The sequence below is a fragment of the Lampetra fluviatilis genome, unplaced genomic scaffold, assembly GCF_964198595.1.
Source record: "Lampetra fluviatilis unplaced genomic scaffold, kcLamFluv1.1 SCAFFOLD_172, whole genome shotgun sequence".
Classification (NCBI taxonomy): Eukaryota; Metazoa; Chordata; class Hyperoartia; order Petromyzontiformes; family Petromyzontidae; genus Lampetra; species Lampetra fluviatilis.
This window is the reverse complement of record NW_027621140.1, coordinates 311-16,780: the sequence shown is the minus strand read 5'-3', so window position 1 is coordinate 16,780 and position 16,470 is coordinate 311. Positions and strand designations below refer to the sequence as shown.

Sequence of the window (16,470 nt, the reverse complement as noted above, 5' to 3'; positions counted from 1 at the left end):
TTAAAGCTTTCGCGACTGCAGGGATTCTTCTTATACTGGTAGGAACGAAGTAAACCAGCCTGCAATAGATTATATCGTCCGTCCGTGTAGTAACATCGCTCCCTACTGCAAACACTCGGCAGGACCCTACAAAAACCTTTAGACTCAGTGACACTATCCTGGCTAAACAAGTGTAACATTCCCTTATAATTCCCTGAGCTAGCTTTTAATTAAAACTTTTAAATTAATGAGGCTTTCCTGGCTAAACACGTGTAACATTCCCTGAGATACATTTTAATTTAAAAGTTTTAGTTAAAAGCTAACTCACAGCGGCCTAAAGCCTACAGCTAGGCCTAAAGCCTAGAACTAGGCCTCAAACTCTCCCTTCGTATCGTACCCCCGCGTGTGTGAAAGGGAGTTAATGTTTAACAATGTTACATTCCCTGATGTTTTTAAATAGAAACATTTACATTTAAAGCTTTTACATAAATAATTAAAACATTTAAATTAAAAATTAACTCACAGCGGCCTAAAGCCTACAGCTAGGCCTAAAGCCTAGAACTAGGCCTCAAACTCTCCCTTCGTATCGTCCGATTCGGTGTAGCAACATTGCCCCCTACTGCAAACACTTGGCAGGACCCTACAAAAACCTTTAGACTCAGTGGGGCTTTCCTGGCTAAACAAGTGTAATAATACATGATGTTTATATTGTTTGGTTATTCGTTCCTACCAGCCCACCCCGCAGGGACCTGTTTTGGAGCTCTCATAACTGCAGGAATTACTCTGGTTCTTTAGGTAAAGTCACGTATACAGAGAAAATAATAATTTCGGTTTAAAGCTTTCGCGACTGCAGGGATTCTTCTTATTTTGTCAAGACGCTCTACGCCCCTCCATCCCAGCTTAAATAGTCGCTCCAAGCCTGGGGCGTGTCATTCAGACTCTGTCTTCTCGACAGACCTGTTCTACACCTGAGGACGGCTGCTTGCGTTGTGGCCGAAACGTCGTGAGAATTATTTTATAATGTTATATTTTTATTATTTCCATTCTACGTGACTTTACCGAAAGAACCAAGAAGAAGAAAATAATAAATTAAATACGAGCATACGACGTTTCGATTGCAACACGCGCAATCATCATCAGGTATAAATGAAATGGAACACAAACCTAGTATACTTAGAAATGTAATGCAATACAACACAAGAAAGTCGGCTAAAATAACAGTCAACACCCTACCTGGTTGATTACGTTCTTCCAGAGAATGCTAAATTTGAAAGAGAGATAAAACACAGAACCAGAGACGTACAGTGAGGGGAAAAAAGTATTTGATCCCCTGCTGATTTTGTACGTTTGCCCACTGACAAAGAAATGATCAGTCTATAATTTTAGTGGTAGGTTTATTTGAACAGTGAGAGACAGAATAACAACAACAAAATCGAGAAAAACGCATGTCAAACATGTTATAAATTTTCTTAGGTTTTTTTTTTTTCCGGTAAAGTCACGTAGAAAGTAAAGTAAAATAAAAATAAAAATCACGACGACGTTTCGGAGGCAACACAAGTCTCCGTCATCAGGTGGGACCGTCACAGGCAGATTAGCTGCATCAAGTGAGGCAATGATTCAAGGGATAACATCTTGAATCATTGCCTCACTTGATGCAGCTAATCTGGCTGTGACGGTCCCACCTGATGACGGAGACTTGTGTTGCCTCCGAAACGTCGTGATTTTTGTTTTTATTTTGTTTTACTTTCTACGTGACTTTACCGAAAAAAAACCTAAGAAGATGATTCCTTGCAGTCACGAAAGCTTCAAATCTAGAATGTTATAAATTGGTAACGAGCTGAGATTAGGAGCACTCCCTTTAAGAGTGTGCCCCTAATCTCAGCTCGTTACCTGTATAAAAGACTCCTGGGAGCCAGAAATCTTTCTAATTGAGAGGGGGTCAAATACTTATTTCCCTCATTAAAATGCAAATCAATCGATAACATTTTTGTTATTTCCATTTATTTTTATTTTAAATAATAAAATAATAATTAATGTAAATAACTCAACTTGGTTATTTCCATTTATTTTTCTTTCATTATTTTTTGTACCAACGTGACTTCACCTCAACAACCTAAGAGTGTGAATCCTTGCAGTCACGAAAGCTTCAAATCTAGAATTCATCTAACTCCTCCGCTTCTTGTTCTTTGTTTGTGTCTCTCTCATGTCTCCCCCCTCTTTCCCTCTCGTCCTATGCTCCCCAGACGTCTCCCCCCCCACTCCACCCCCGCACTCCCTGGCCCCTCTCCCCAAACCTTGCTCCGTTACCAAAGAGGGCAGCACTTGACAAAGCCAACGGGGCCATGTTCAGCCTCCAGCGTCCTGCACTAGCAGCAAGCCCTAGCCAGCATGCAACTCCAGGTGGGTGGGTGGGTTGGTTGGTGAGTGGGTGGGTTGGTTGGTGAGTGGGTGGGTTGGTTGGTGGGTGGGTGGGTTGGTTGGTGGGTGGGTTGGTGGGTGGGTGGGTGGGTTGGTTGGTGAGTGGGTGGGTTGGTGGGTGGGTGGGTTGGTTGGTGAGTGGGTGGGTTGGTTGGTGAGTGGGTGGGTTGGTTGGTGAGTGGGTGGGTTGGTGGGTGGGTGGGTTGGTTGGTGAGTGGGTGGGTTGGTTGGTGAGTGGGTGGGTTGGTGGGTGGGTTGGTTGGTGAGTGGGTGGGTGGGTTGGTTGGTGAGTGGGTGGGTGGGTTGGTTGGTTGGTTGGTGGGTGGGTGGGTTGGTTGGTGAGTGGATGGGTTGGTGGGTGGGTTGGTGGGTGGGTGGGTGGGTTGGTGGGTGGGTGGGTGGGTTGGTTGGTTGGTTGGTGGGTGGGTGGGTTGGTTGGTGAGTGGATGGGTTGGTTGTTGAGTGGGTTGGTTGGTGGGTGGGTGGGTTGGTTGTTGAGTGGGTTGGTTGGTGGGTTGGTTGTTGAGTGGGTTGGTTGGTGGGTGGATGGGTTGGGTGGGTGGGTGGGTGGGTGGGTTGGTTGGTGAGTGGGTGGGTGGGTTGGTGGGTGGGTGGGTTGGTTGGTTGGTTGGTTGGTTGGTTGGGTGGGTGGGTGGGTGGGTGGGTTGGTGGGTGGGTGGGTTGCTTGGTGGGTGGGTTGGTGGGTGGGTGGGTTGGTTGGTGGGTTGGTGAGTGGGTGGGTTGGTTGGTGAGTGGGTGGGTTGGTTGGTGGGTGGGTGGGTTGGTTGGTGGGTGGGTGGGTTGGTTGGTGAGTGGGTTGGTTGGTGAGTGGGTGGGTGGGTGGGTTGGTTGGTGAGTGGGTGGGTGGGTTGGTTGGTGAGTGGATGGGTTGGTGAGTGGATGGGTTGGTTGTTGGATGGGTTGGTTGTTGAGTGGGTTGGTTGGTGGGTTGGTGGGTGGGTCGGTGGGTTGGTGGGTCGGTGGGTTGGTGAGTGGGTGGGTGGGTCGGTGGGTTCGTCAGCTGCAGGCACAGCTGCCTCTCTCGCTGCTGATTGAGTAGCAGCAGCAGCACCCTGGTGACCCCCTCCCTCCCTCTCTCTCCCCCCTCTTCGTTGGCAGGTCAAAAGTGCTTGCGTTGTGGATAGACTCGGGAATGTGGAGTTTCCACCACTGGCTCTGCAGGCCACTGTACACACGTTGTGCCGGTCCTTGTGGGCACGGGTGCACAAGTCCACGCAGGCGGTGACCCCGGCAAACGGTCGACCCTCACCTAGCCGCCATTCACCAGCCACAACCTCGTGCCCCACCTGGTTGCTGTAGGCTTGAGGGGCCAGTGTCTTGTACACCGGAGCAATCCGAGTGGCCAGGGCCTGAAGCCTGGACTCAACGAAGAGGAGACCCAAGTGGATCGAAGTCCCCCTGTCTGCCATGAGTGACTCGAGCATTGCGCAGCAGGATGCAGCAGCAGGCGCTACACGTCTAAGAAAAAAAACACTCAAAACAAGTCGTGCTCTGCCATTTGCGAAATACACGTGCGTGGAATACAAAAACAAAAATATACCAAAGCGAGTGGAAAGAACAAGCGAGTGAAGATGACAAACCAAGAGGAGTCTGAAGCTGAAACCGTCTCCGTTAGAAGCGACTCACTCACCCCTCTTCTCTCTCTTCAGCACTCCCACACTTCTCCCAATCACTCTCTCCCTCCTCCCTCCTCTCTCTCTCTCTCCCCCCTCCCTCCTCTGTAATGAACTCGCAGTGCTCCATTGGAACAATGCTGCTATCCACTATCTCTAAATGGCAGCTGTAGTGCGCGCAGACACACACACACTGCAATGTTCATCCCTGCTCTCTCGACTCCCGTCACAGTGACACGTCTTCACGTGTCCTTCCGGGTGGTGATGATGGTGCTGCTGCTGCTGTTGCTGGTAGCTGTGATTATGATGACACTCCACGGAGCCCTGGAAAACGGGCGTCTCGAAGTTTGGCCTGTTGTCGTTTTAGGTCCAGCACGTTGATGAGGAGATGCACGGGATTTTCCCAACGGATGCCCGTTCATGTCCACCGCGTGGCCGTTGACCAGGTACTATTTGACGAGCTCACGCTCCTGGGTCGTCTTGGTGACCGAGAGCCGCCACCCGGTCACGGGGTCCACGACAAAAACACCCACGGGGTCCTGGTCTGCTCCGGGCCCCCGCGATGCTCTACTGCGCGTTTTCACGCGTGGTCGACTTGATCTGCACCAACTGCTTCGGGAAGGGCCCCCGGGGTCATTCTCAGGGACGCCGATCGCAATCGTGAGCCGGCGGCGCTCCTTCTGCAACCGAGACTTGCCTTGCTCCACTTTGACTGTGCCCAGCAGCAGGGGTAGTAGTAGTAGTAGTAGCAGCAGCAGCAGCATCCTGGCGGGGTACAGCCCCCTCATTTTGATAGAAAAAATGATATCCACACCACGTCGACGGGGGAGTTGATGACCCAGGCGCTGATTGCAGGAGACTCTCTCTCTCCCCCCCTCACTCCCCCTCTCCCCCCCCCCCCTCACTCTCTCTCCCCCCCCCTCGCTCTCTCTCTCTCTTTTTATATTTTTATTATTTTATTTTTCTTTTAAATTTTGTTTCTGTGGATTTCACACCTGATGACGATTGCTTGTGTTGCAGTCAAAACGTCGTGAGAATTTTTATCGTTTTACATTCATATCGTTACTTCCCTTCTACGTGACTTTACCGAAAGAACCAACAATATGAATCCCTGCAGTCACGAGAGATGTTGGCTACCAACAACAAGGCAACTCCTATGACTAATTGGGAATGGGACGCAAGCGTAGGATTGATCACCCTGTCGCTGGCCGCCTTTGGGGAGGGTGTATAGTGTGAAAGGCCGGAACACCCTAGGAACCAAAGGGTCACTACTGACGATGCGCTCCCCAAATTTCACCAGGCTCACTGTTCATGAACTCTTGGAAGTGCTTGCACAAAGGATGGTAACATCTCATCCTGTGTTCTTTGGAATCAGAATACTTCCCTTCTACGTGACTTTACCGAAAGAACCAAGAAGATGAATCCCTGCTGCAGTCACGAGAGAAGCTTTAAATCAAAGCGTAGCCTGCTCATTAAACTGGGTGACTGCCCTTCCGCACTCCCCTTACCCCCCACCCCCTCCATCTCTCCTCGTGTCACAAGCAAGCCTCCTTTTGCCCATTTCACCAATTTGTTTATTGCTGGGGTTGTTTTACACCTGATGATGGGCACTTGTGTAGCGCCCGAAACGTCGGCACTTAATTCAACTTTACCAAGAGAACCAGAGTATCCAAACACACGGGCATCGTCAGGGTCGCGATCGAACCCACGCTCAGCGTGATACAGCTCGTGCCCCAGCTACCGTAGCCTGCTGCCACCCCGGATGCTGCAGCTCCCGCTGCTGCTGCTGCAGCTCCCGCTGCTGCTGCTGCTGCAGCTCCTGCTGCTGCTGCCGATGCAGCAGCCTCAGCTCCAGGTACATCCCCAGCTGCGGGTCCAGCTCCGGCTGCTGAAACCGCTCCTGCAGCTGCTGCAGCTCCCGCTGATGCAGCTGCTGCAGCTCCCGCTGATGCAGCTGCTGCAGCTCCAACTGTTGCCGCTCGAACTCCTGCTGCTGCTGCTGCAGCTCCTGCTGCTGCTGCTGCTGCTGCTCCAGCTCCTGCTGCTGCAGCTCCAGCTCCTGCGGCTGCTGCTGCTACTGCAGCTCCAGCTCCCGCTGTTGCAGCCACTGCCACTGATGGAGTTTCAGCTCCAGGTGCAGCTCCAGGCCTGGGTCCACCTGCTGCTGCTGAACCCGCTCCTGCTGCTGCTGCTGCTGCTGCAGCTGCTCCCCCCCCCTCACTCCCTCTCTCTCCCCCCCCCCCCTCACTCCCTCTCTCTCCCCCCCCCCTCACTTCCTCTCTCTCCCCCCCCTCACTCCCTCTCTCTCCCCCCCCCTCACTCCCTTTCTTTCTCCCCCCTCACTCCCTCTCTCTCCCCCCCCTCACTCCCTTTCTCTCTCCCCACTCACTCCCTCTCTCTCCCCCCCTCACTTCCTCTCGCTCTCCCCACTCACTCCCTCTCGCTCTCCCCCCCCTCACTCCCTTTCTCTCTCCCCCCTCACTTCCTCTCGCTCTCCCCACTCACTCCCTCTCTCTCCCCCCCCTCACTTCCTCTCGCTCTCCCCACTCACTCCCTCTCGCTCTCCCCACTCACTCCCTCTCTTTTTTTTTTCTTTTCTTTCCTTGGCTGTGGTTTCACTGGATAGTAGATGGGGACAGTGGGAATCTCGTTCATCCATTCGTGCGCGTCACTAATTAGATGACGAGGCATTTGGCTGTTTCTTCTTCTAGTTCCCCGTATGGTGTTTGGGTCGGGTACCCGTTTGAGGTAAACTATTCGGATGTTTGAAAAGATGGATCTGCTGCCAACCCTAAAGGGTAGGCCGCGACCAGGCAGGGTTCTACCGTAACATTCCATTGATTTTTTCCTCTAATTATCCTTTTGTCCAAGATCGCCATATCCGTACAGAACCTTCCATCACCTTAATCATTGCCAATTTTACCCATGCGTTAGACAGTCCAACTTTTTTTGTTACTATGTTAAGAGTGCACCGACCCCCACGGGCAGATATGATTAATGCTTCCGTTCTTATTACTTTGTTTGGATATATTGTTTTGAGATACGTTTGCATTTTTTTGTCATTAGCGTATTTTTTTTACTTTGAAATGGTATGTTAGAGCTAATGAACGAGATTCCCAGGGTATTGATACATCAATGACCAGAACATCAGTATCGTTTACTAAAATTACATCCGGTTTTGCTTTGTTGGTGTCGCTAGGTAATGTTGGTTCTATGATAATTTGCCAGTTTAGTTTTTGTGCGGCTGTTGCTAGAACTTGCACTATAGTATCGTGTCTTGCAATTCTTGCGTAATGGCTACGATCACATTTTTGCAAGCTATGGGCCAAGGTCTCTTCAGAAATTTGAAGACGTCACCCTCCTCCTCCTCGTCGCCATTGAAGACGTCGCCCTACTCCGTTATGCTCATGTCAGAGGCCTCCACATGGTCACTGCGCACACACACAGGACACAAAAGACAAATTATTCCCACCAAATCAAAACTTTTTAATCGTCCCCATAGCAAAAACACGCGCACTCTAGCTCGGACACACAGGGGCAAGTGCCGTGAGAAGCTCTGCAATAAAAGCCATTTGCTCAAAAAGATAAAGTGCTAGATTATAAAAGGTAAACCAAACAAATCGAGACAAGTCGTGCTCTGCCATTTGCGAAATGCACGTGCGTGGAATTCTACCAAAGCAAGTGAAGAGAACAAGCGAGTGAAGATCAGTTCTCCGGTGTCGTGGGCGCCCGCCAGCCCGGCCGCCGCCAGCGTGTCGTGCTGGTTGTGCGCCACACGCAGCAGCAGCAGCGTCATTGAAGACGTCACCCTCCTCCTCGTCGTCGTCATTGAAGACGCTGTCACCAGCCGCTGCGTGTGCCGGCGCTCCGCTTCGTGCAGCAGCAGGAGGGCGAACTGCTCTGCGTTCTGGAGACGCCGGCGCAGGTCCGCCGCCTCCCGCTCCTCCTCCTTCCCCTCCTCCTCCTCCTCCCGCTCGCCGCTAGCGCCCGGCGCCGCCACCACCGCCCGCCGCGTCTCTGCCACGCCCGCGATGGCGCCGTCCGAGGGCGATGCCCGGAGCCGGTCGTTGTCGACATCGTTGGCTTCTTCCGGGTCGTCCCGCCTGCGCCCGGAGCCGGTGCACCTCCTCCGGGGCCTGCTGGCGACGCGGCTGCGGCACCACGATACATCTGTGTACCACCAGGCAGCGCCGCCGGAGATGGCGCTGGTGGTGGTGGTGGGAACGCAGCGGTGGTGCTGGCGGGCGCCCTCCTGATCGGCGTCCACGCACTCCTCTCCTGCGGCCTCCTCGGCACTCGCGTTCGTTGTCGGGTAATACTTGTGTCTCTCTCTCACTCCACTCGCCTTCTCTCTCTCACTCGCCTCACTCCGGAGTGTCTCACTCGCCACTCGCTCACTCTCTCTTGTTTTCATAATCAACGATTTTTGGGTTTAGATCGCGTTATTTACAAATGTGTCGTAACCCTCCACCACCCGACACGGCCAATTGGTAAAAAAGTGTCACGTTGACAAAAGACAAATAGTTCACTGCTGTAGCCCACCGGTGTGTTGAAGCGTGAATCCACAACATTTACAATTTGAGTTGTACGACGTTTCGCTGGTAATTGCATCCAGCATCATTGGGCAATTCGCCAGAAACGTCGTGCTACTCAAACATTTTGATTGGAGGCAACGCGATTGGACCAACAACGTCCAATCGCGCGCCGGAGTCGGGGGTTGAACGGGAGAGATTGTGATTGGAGGCGACGCTATTAGACCAACGTTCAATTGCGCGCCGGAGTCAGGGGTTGTGCGGGAGCTGGCCCTGACGGCATCTTGACGGCACCGTTGGGTGCAGGTCAGTTCTCGCTCCAGTTGCTCCTGTCCACCGTGTAGTGATCTCGTCGCGCCACTCGGGGGTTACGGAAGCGAAGCCGCATTGACGAAGCTTCCAGCGTTGCGCTGAAATGTGACGACGAAATCGAGCGGTTTTTAAAATGGCAACAAAACGGCCGCCGTGAGAACGGCCAAAGACCTCCACGCGCCGTTAAAGAAGTCTTGCAACGCGCCCCTCCAGCCGCCTCCCCATAGAACGTAACGATGTGAGGGGTGGGGAGGGGGGGAGTGCATCGTCAACCCCACGGTGCTGGCCGTGCCGGTGCTGGGGGTGGTGCTGGGGGTGGTGGTGGTTGTGGTGGTGGCCATGCTGATGCTGCTGTTGTGCCTCTGGGGCAGCAGGAACAGGAGGAGGCCGCTGGCCACGCCCACGATGGCCGCCACCGACACCCCAAGTGTCGGTGACTTCATCCCGACGCTTGTGCCAGGATAGGTGAACATTGCGGCCCCGTGAATGGAGGAACGTCCGATTTGCAGGAGGCCGCGGTGCAGGCCCAGCGGTTCCCGGCCCAGCGGTTCCCGGCGGCGGCGGCCATGGGCAGGCCCTGGTCCTCCTCCTCCTCCTCGCCGCCACGTTTCTTGGCGTAGAGAAGCACCGTTACGACAAACGGACGGAGCCGGTGGCGGTGGCGCGGTCGCCGTCGTCGTTGTCGGGGTTGCCGGGCGGCAGGCAGGTGCGGAAGGGAGGGCCGTCGAAGGCCTCGTCGTCGAAGGCGATGTCGACGGCCTTGTCGGGCCGCACAGCTGCCTCTCTCGCTGCTGATCTCCACTCTGCAGCTGATTGAGCAGCGGCAGCAGCAGCACCCTGGTGACTCCCTCCCTCATTCTCTCTCCTCCCCCCTCACTCACCCCTCACTCCCTCTCTCCCCCCTCTTTTTGTTTATTTTACGATCAGTGGAAACAAGAAGATGCTCGGTGTATTCGGCACTTTGCTTCGTTCATCATTTCGTAAAATGTTATTTTTTTTTACTTGGATTTATGTAAACCCCCCTCTCTCTCTCTCTCGCTCTCTCATTCTACACGCAGCCCTTCTCGCAGGCCAACAGCCTCCGACGCGTAGCTCATATCAGCACGCAGAGCTCCCCGTCATCTGCCACCGAGCACACGGCCTCCTCCATCGCCCACCGCTCCTTGAAGGCCGGCACGGCGTGGGTCACCAGCCGCGCCACACGGCGGAACTCCAGCCCACTCACCCTGGGGGCTCCGAGCAGAGCGCGGGAGATGCCCAGGCTGCTGGCCGGACGTTTCCCCTCCAGGGCCACCTTCCTCGCTCTCTCCCCCCCTCCCTCTTTTTTTTGAGTAAATGGCTTTATAAAACATTCGTGCGATATTATAAATATTCAAATCAAAAGTCGTGTTCACGTTGTGCCGCTCCTTGTGGGCACGAGCGCACAAGTCCACGCAGGCGGTGACCCCGGCAAACGGTCGACCCTCACCCTGGCCTAGCCGCCATTCACCAGCCACAACCTCGTGCCCCACCTGGTTGCTGTAGGCTTGAGGGGCCAGTGTCTTGTACACCGGAGCAATCCGAGTGGCCAGGGCCTGAAGCCTGGACTCCAGTACCAACTCCGCTCGCTCTCTCTCCCCCCACTCTCCTTTTTTTTGTTGAGCAAATGGCTTTTATTACAAAGTGCCAGATTATAAAAAGTCGAAAAAACACTCAAAACAAATCAAAACAAGTCAAAAGTCGTCGTGCTCTGCCATTTGCTAAATACACGTGAGTGGAATACAAAAACAAAAATATATAACAAAGCGAGTGAAGATGACAAACCAAGAGGAGTCTAAAGCGCGCCCCCCCCCTCCTCTCGGCAGAAGCGGCCTGGTGGCCGTCCCCGCTCTCCCGCGCTCTCTGCTCCCGAAGGGGCTTGCCAGTCCCACGTCGCCTCCGCCGCAGCCTCTCCCTGACCTGGGTCCACCACCCCGAGCCCTCCCCTCCCCGAACCTCCCACTGCATCCCCCCCCCCACGGATGGCCGTGCGAGCCGGTCGCTGTTCCTCCGCCCTCCTATCGGCCCATGTGAAGGCGCCGCACCAGGTGCATCATCATCATCATCGTCACCATTATCATCATCATCATCGTCACCGTCGCCCTCTCCAGGGCGGCGGTCTCCTCGGTGGCGCCCGCCGGGCCGGCCGCCGCCAGCGTGTCGTGCTGCTGGTCATGCGCCACCAGCAGCAGCAGCAGCATCGCCACTGAAGACGTCGCCCTCCTTCTCCTCGTCGTCATTGAAGACGTCGCCGCCGCCATGTCCACCGCGTGGCCGTTGACCAGGTACTCTTTGACGAGCTCACGCTCCAGGGTCTTGGTGACCGAGAGCCGCCACCCGGTCACGGGGTCCACGACAAAAACACCCACGGGGTCCTGCTCGGCTCCGGGCCCCGCGATGCTCTACTGCGCGTTTTCACGCGTGGTCGACTTGATCTGCACCAACTGCTTCGGGAAGGGCCCCCGGGGTCATTCTCAGGGATGCCGATCGCAATCGTGAGCCGGCGCTCCATCTGCAACTGAGACTTGCCTCACTCCACTTTGACTGTGCCCAGCAGCAGGGGTAGTAGTAGTAGCAGCAGCAGCATCCTGGCGGGGTACAGCCCCCTCATTTTGTTGATAGCAAAAAATGATATCCACACCACGTCGACGGGGGAGTTGATGACCCAGGCGCTGATTGCAGGAGACTCACTCTCTCCCCTCCCCTCACTCTCTCTCTCCCCCCCCCCTCACTCCGCCTCTCTCCTCCCCTCACTCCCTCTCTCTCCCCCCCCTCACTCCCCCTCCCTCTCCCCCCCCCTCACTCCCTCTCTCTCCCCCCTCACTCACTCACACTCTCTCCCCCCTCACTCCCTCTCTCTCTCTCCCCCCTCACTCCCTCTCTCTCTCCCCCCCCTCTTTTTTTTTTTTTCAGATTGATAAGTTTTTATTTCAATTTGCAGTTTCTGATGAAAAAAAAATCAGTTTCCTTGTAATTCATCTCAGGGTTGTTGTTGTTGTTGAAATCTCCATCAGAAGTTGTTTTCTTACTCGGCACAACTCTCAGGCGCCATCTTCTTTGACATTTGGCCTCCCCCCCCCCTCACTCCTCCCCCCCCCCTCACTCCCTCTCCTCCCCCCTCACTCCCTCTCTCTCCCCACTCACTCCCTTTCTCTCCCCCCCCCTCACTTCCTCTCGCTCTCCCCCCCCCTCCTCCCTCCTCTCTCCCCCTCCCTCACTCCCTCTCTCTCCTCCCCCCTCACTCCCCTCCTCCTCTCTCCCCCCCTCACTCCCTCTCTCTCCCCCCTCACTCCCTCTCTCTCCCCCCTCACTCCCTCTCTCTCCCCCTCCCTCACTCCCTCTCTCTCCTCCCCTCACTCCCTCTCTCTCCCCCTCCCTCACTCCCTCTCTCTCCTCCCCCTCACTCCCTCTCTCTCTCCCCCTCCCTCCCTCTCACTCCCTCTCTCTCCCCCTCCCTCACTCCCTCTCTCTCCTCCCCTCACTCCCTCTCTCTCCTCCCCTCCCTCACTCCCTCTCTCTCCTCCCCTCACTCCCTCTCACTCTCCTCCCCTCACTCCCTCTCTCTCCTCCCCTCCCTCACTCCCTCTCTCTCCTCACTCCCTCTCACTCTCCTCCCCTCACTCCCTCTCTCTCCCCCCCCCCTCACTCCCTCTTTCTCCTCCCTCACTCCCTCACTCGCTGCTGCAGACGGCATTGCAGGTGGTTACTGTGTCGCCGTGGGCGACGTCGCGCAATGCGACACGGGCGACGTTAATAGCATCAGTTCGTCCTGCGTAAGAACACAACGGCAACAATCAGAACGATCAAAGATCCATTCAGTCTTTTGGGTCCAGGCCAAGTTCTATAGGTTTACATAGCACCTTAAACCCCAAGGCATTTTACAGCAATCGTAACATTGTACGTAAGATGACGGTGGTTGTTGAAATCTAGAGTGGGATTGTTATTCTTGGAGTCGGTTGTGAGTTGCGAAGGGACTGGTGGCCACGGGAGGTAATGACAGGTCGGGTGACGGTGGAGTCTGCCGCTGAAGCGAGCGTCCAGAGTCAACGAGACGGTTTGGGAAGGAGGGCGTGGAATTCTACCAAAGCAAGTGAAGAGAACGAGCGAGTGAAGATCACTTCTCCGGTGTCTTGGGCGCCCGCCAGCCCGGCCGCCGCCAGCGTGTCGTGCTGGTTGCGCGCCAGCAGCAGCAGCGTCATTGAAGACGTCACCAGCTGCTCCGTGTGTCGGCGCTCCGCTTGGTGCAGGAGGGCGAACCGCTCGGCGTTCTGCACACAATGATAAAAGTAGCGAGTGAAACGAGTACGGTGCGTTGTGCCTCTCGGTTGCAAGCTGCATTGGGGCGGTGACCAGAGAGATCGCCATCCGTGGTGCTTGTCAATCGTTCTTCGTCTTCATTCTTATCACCGTGATCACAGCAATGCGCTCCGGCGACTGCGCCGCCATCTCGGCCTGCATGACATTTAGTCTTCTCACAAGTGTCTGCGCCACCGCCAGGGCCGCCCCCCGCTCGGTGATTTTGGCGGCGGAAATCACAGCCATGGTGGCGAGGACGTTGGGCGGAGTGAATGCATATCCGATGCGCAAGTACTGGCCTCGCCGTTGAAGACGTCGCCCTCCTCCTCATCGTCAATGAAGACGTCGCGCTCCTCCTCCTCCTCGTCGTCATTGAAGACGTCGCCCTCCTCCTCCTCCCGCTCGCCGCTAGCGCCCGGCGCCGCCAGCATCTCCGGCCTGTTCATGGTGAGGCACCGGCGGCGGTGAAGACGACGCGGCGCTCGACCGCCGCCAGGCGGCGCCGACGCAGACGACGCGGCGTGGCGGGAAGGCCGAGGTGGTGGCCCTGGAGACGGGGCCCTGGGTAGCGGCGGGCGCCCTCCTTGGGCTGGTCGGCGTCCATGATCTCCTCTGCGGCCTCCTGCCAACTCGTCTTCGTCGTCTGTAGTCGTCGAACGGCGGCGGCGGCGGACACGGCTCAAGTTGCAAGCCGCCTTTTCTCCGTGTCCCCGTGTGCTGATGGAAGCTTCTGGAAGTCGCTGTGAGCTGCTGGAAGATGTTTCACCGTGGGTCGCGCTGCTGAGAAAAATCTCTCCCCCCTCACTCTTTTTTTTTTTTGAGCAAATGACTTTTATTGTGATCATCATTCACGTGCAAGATCATAAAAAGTGAAAGAAAAAAACACTCAACAAATCAAAATGTAACAAGTCGCGCTCTGCCATTCTGCGTCGTACACGCGCGTCGAACGCACAAAGTTGCGTGAAAATAACGAGCGCGTGAAGATGAAACCGTCTCCGTTAAAATGCCCGACAGCGCCACCTCCGCCCTATTGACTCGCGCGACTGCGCCTTCACCAGGCTCATCATCGTCACCGTCGTCACCGTCGCCCTCTCCAGGGCGGCGGTCTCCTCGGTGGCGCCCGCCGGGCCGGCCGCCGCCAGCGTGTCGTGCTGCTGGTCACGCGCCACCCGCAGCAGCAGCATCGCCACTGAAGACGTCGCCCTCCTCCTCCTCGTCATTGAAGACGCCGTCACCAGCCTCTGCGTGTGCCGGCGCTACGCTTCATGCAGCAGGGCGAACTGCTCTGTTCTGCACACGCCGGCGCGGGTCCCCCTCCCCCTCCTCCCCCTCGCCGCCACCACCGGCCGTCGAGCGGGACCCGCCCCGCCCCGCTGCGTCTCTGCCACGCCCGCGATGGCGCCGTCTGAGGGCGGCGCCCGGAGCCGGTCGTTGTCGTCGGCTTCTTCCGGGTCGTCCCGCCACCGCCGCCTGCGCCCGGAGCCGGTGCTCCTCCTCCGGGGCCTGCTGGCGACGCGGCTGCGGCACCACGATACATCTGTGTACCACCAGGCAGCGCTGGTGGTGGTGGGAACGCAGCGGTGGTGGCGGGCGCCCTCCTGATCGGCGTCCACGTACTCCTCTCCTGCGGCCTCCTCGGCACTCAAGTTCGTTGTCGGGTAATACTTGTCTCTCTCTCACTCGCCTCACTCCGGAGTGTCTCACTCGCCACTCGCTCACTCGCTCTTGTTTTCATAATCAACGATTTTTGGGTTTAGATCGCGTTATTTATAAATGTGTCGTAACTCTCCACCACCCGACACGGCCAATCGGTAAAAAAGTGTCACGTTGACAAAAGACAAATAGTTCACTGCTGTAGCCCACCGGTGTGTTGAAGCGTGAATCCACAACATTTACAATTTGAGTTGTACGACGTTTCGCTGGTAATTGCATCCAGCATCATTGGGCAATTCGCCAGAAACGTCGTGCTACTCAAACATTTTGATTGGAGGCAACGCGATTGGACCAACAACGTCCAATCGCGCGCCGGAGTCGGGGGTTGAACGGGAGAGATTGTGATTGGAGGCGACGCTATTAGACCAACGTTCAATCGCGCGCCGGAGTCAGGGGTTGTGCGGGAGCTGGCCCTGACGGCATCTTGACGGCACCGTTGGGTGCAGGTCAGTTCTCGCTCCAGTTGCTCCTGTCCACCGTGTAGTGATCTCGTCGCGCCACTCGTGGGGGGTTACGGAAGCGAAGCCGCATTGACGAAGCTTCCAGCGTTGCGCTGAAATGTGACGACGAAATCGAGCGGTTTTTAAAATGGCAACAAAACGGCCGCCGTGAGAACGGCCAAAGACCTCCACGCGCCGTTAAAGAAGTCTTCCAACGCGCCCCTCCAGCCGCCTCCCCATAGAACGTAACGATGTGAGGGGTGGGGAGGGGGGGAGTGCATCGTCAACCCCACGGTGCTGGCCGTGCCGGTGCTGGGGGTGGTGCTGGGGGTGGTGGTGGTTGTGGTGGTGGCCGTGCTGATGCTGCTGTTGTGCCTCTGGGGCAGCAGGAACAGGTGGAGGAACAGGAGGAGGAAGCCGCTGGCCACGCCCACGATGGCCGCCACCGACACCCCAAGTGTCGGTGACTTCATCCCGACGCTTGTGCCAGGATAGGTGAACATTGCGGCCCCGTGAATGGAGGAACGTCCGATTGCAGGAGGCCGCGGTGCAGGCCCAGCGGTTCCCGGCCCAGCGGTTCCCGGCGGCGGCGGCCATGGGCAGGCCCTGGTCCTCCTCCTCCTCCTCGCCGCCACGTTTCTTGGCGTAGAGAAGCACCGTGACGACAAACGGACGGAGCCGGTGGCGGTGGCGCGGTCGCCGTCGTCGTTGTCGGGGTTGCCGGGCGGCAGGCAGGTGCGGAAGGGAGGGCCGTCGAAGGCCTCGTCGTCGAAGGCGATGTCGACGGCCTTGTCGGGCCGCACAGCTGCCTCTCTCGCTGCTGATCTCCACTCTGCAGCTGATTGAGCAGCGGCAGCAGCACCCTGGTGACTCCCTCCCTCATTCTCTCTCCTCCCCCCTCACTCACCCCTCACTCACCCCTCACTCCCTCTCTCCCCCCTCTTTTTGTTTATTTTACGATCAGTGGAAACAAGAAGATGCTCGGTGTATTCGGCACTTTGCTTCGTTCATCATTTCGTAAAATGTTATTTTTTTTTACTTGGATTTATGTAAACCCCCCTCTCTCTCTCTCTCGCTCTCTCGTTCTACACGCAGCCCTTCTCGCAGGCCAACAGCCTCCGACGCGTA

At 56.1% G+C, this 16,470-nt stretch overlaps 1 protein-coding gene across 1 annotated transcript; it reads left to right on the top strand.

Moving 5' to 3' along the window:
- The first annotated feature begins 4,593 nt into the window (after window positions 1-4,593).
- Window positions 4,594-11,678, top strand: LOC144954840 (uncharacterized). Its single transcript, XM_078885241.1, has 3 exons — window positions 4,594-4,691; window positions 7,866-8,343; window positions 9,934-11,678. Exons 1-3 carry the CDS (start codon window positions 4,594-4,596, stop codon window positions 10,204-10,206), a joined length of 849 nt encoding a protein of 282 aa, XP_078741367.1. The 3' UTR covers window positions 10,207-11,678.
- The last annotated feature ends 4,792 nt before the right edge of the window (window positions 11,679-16,470 follow it).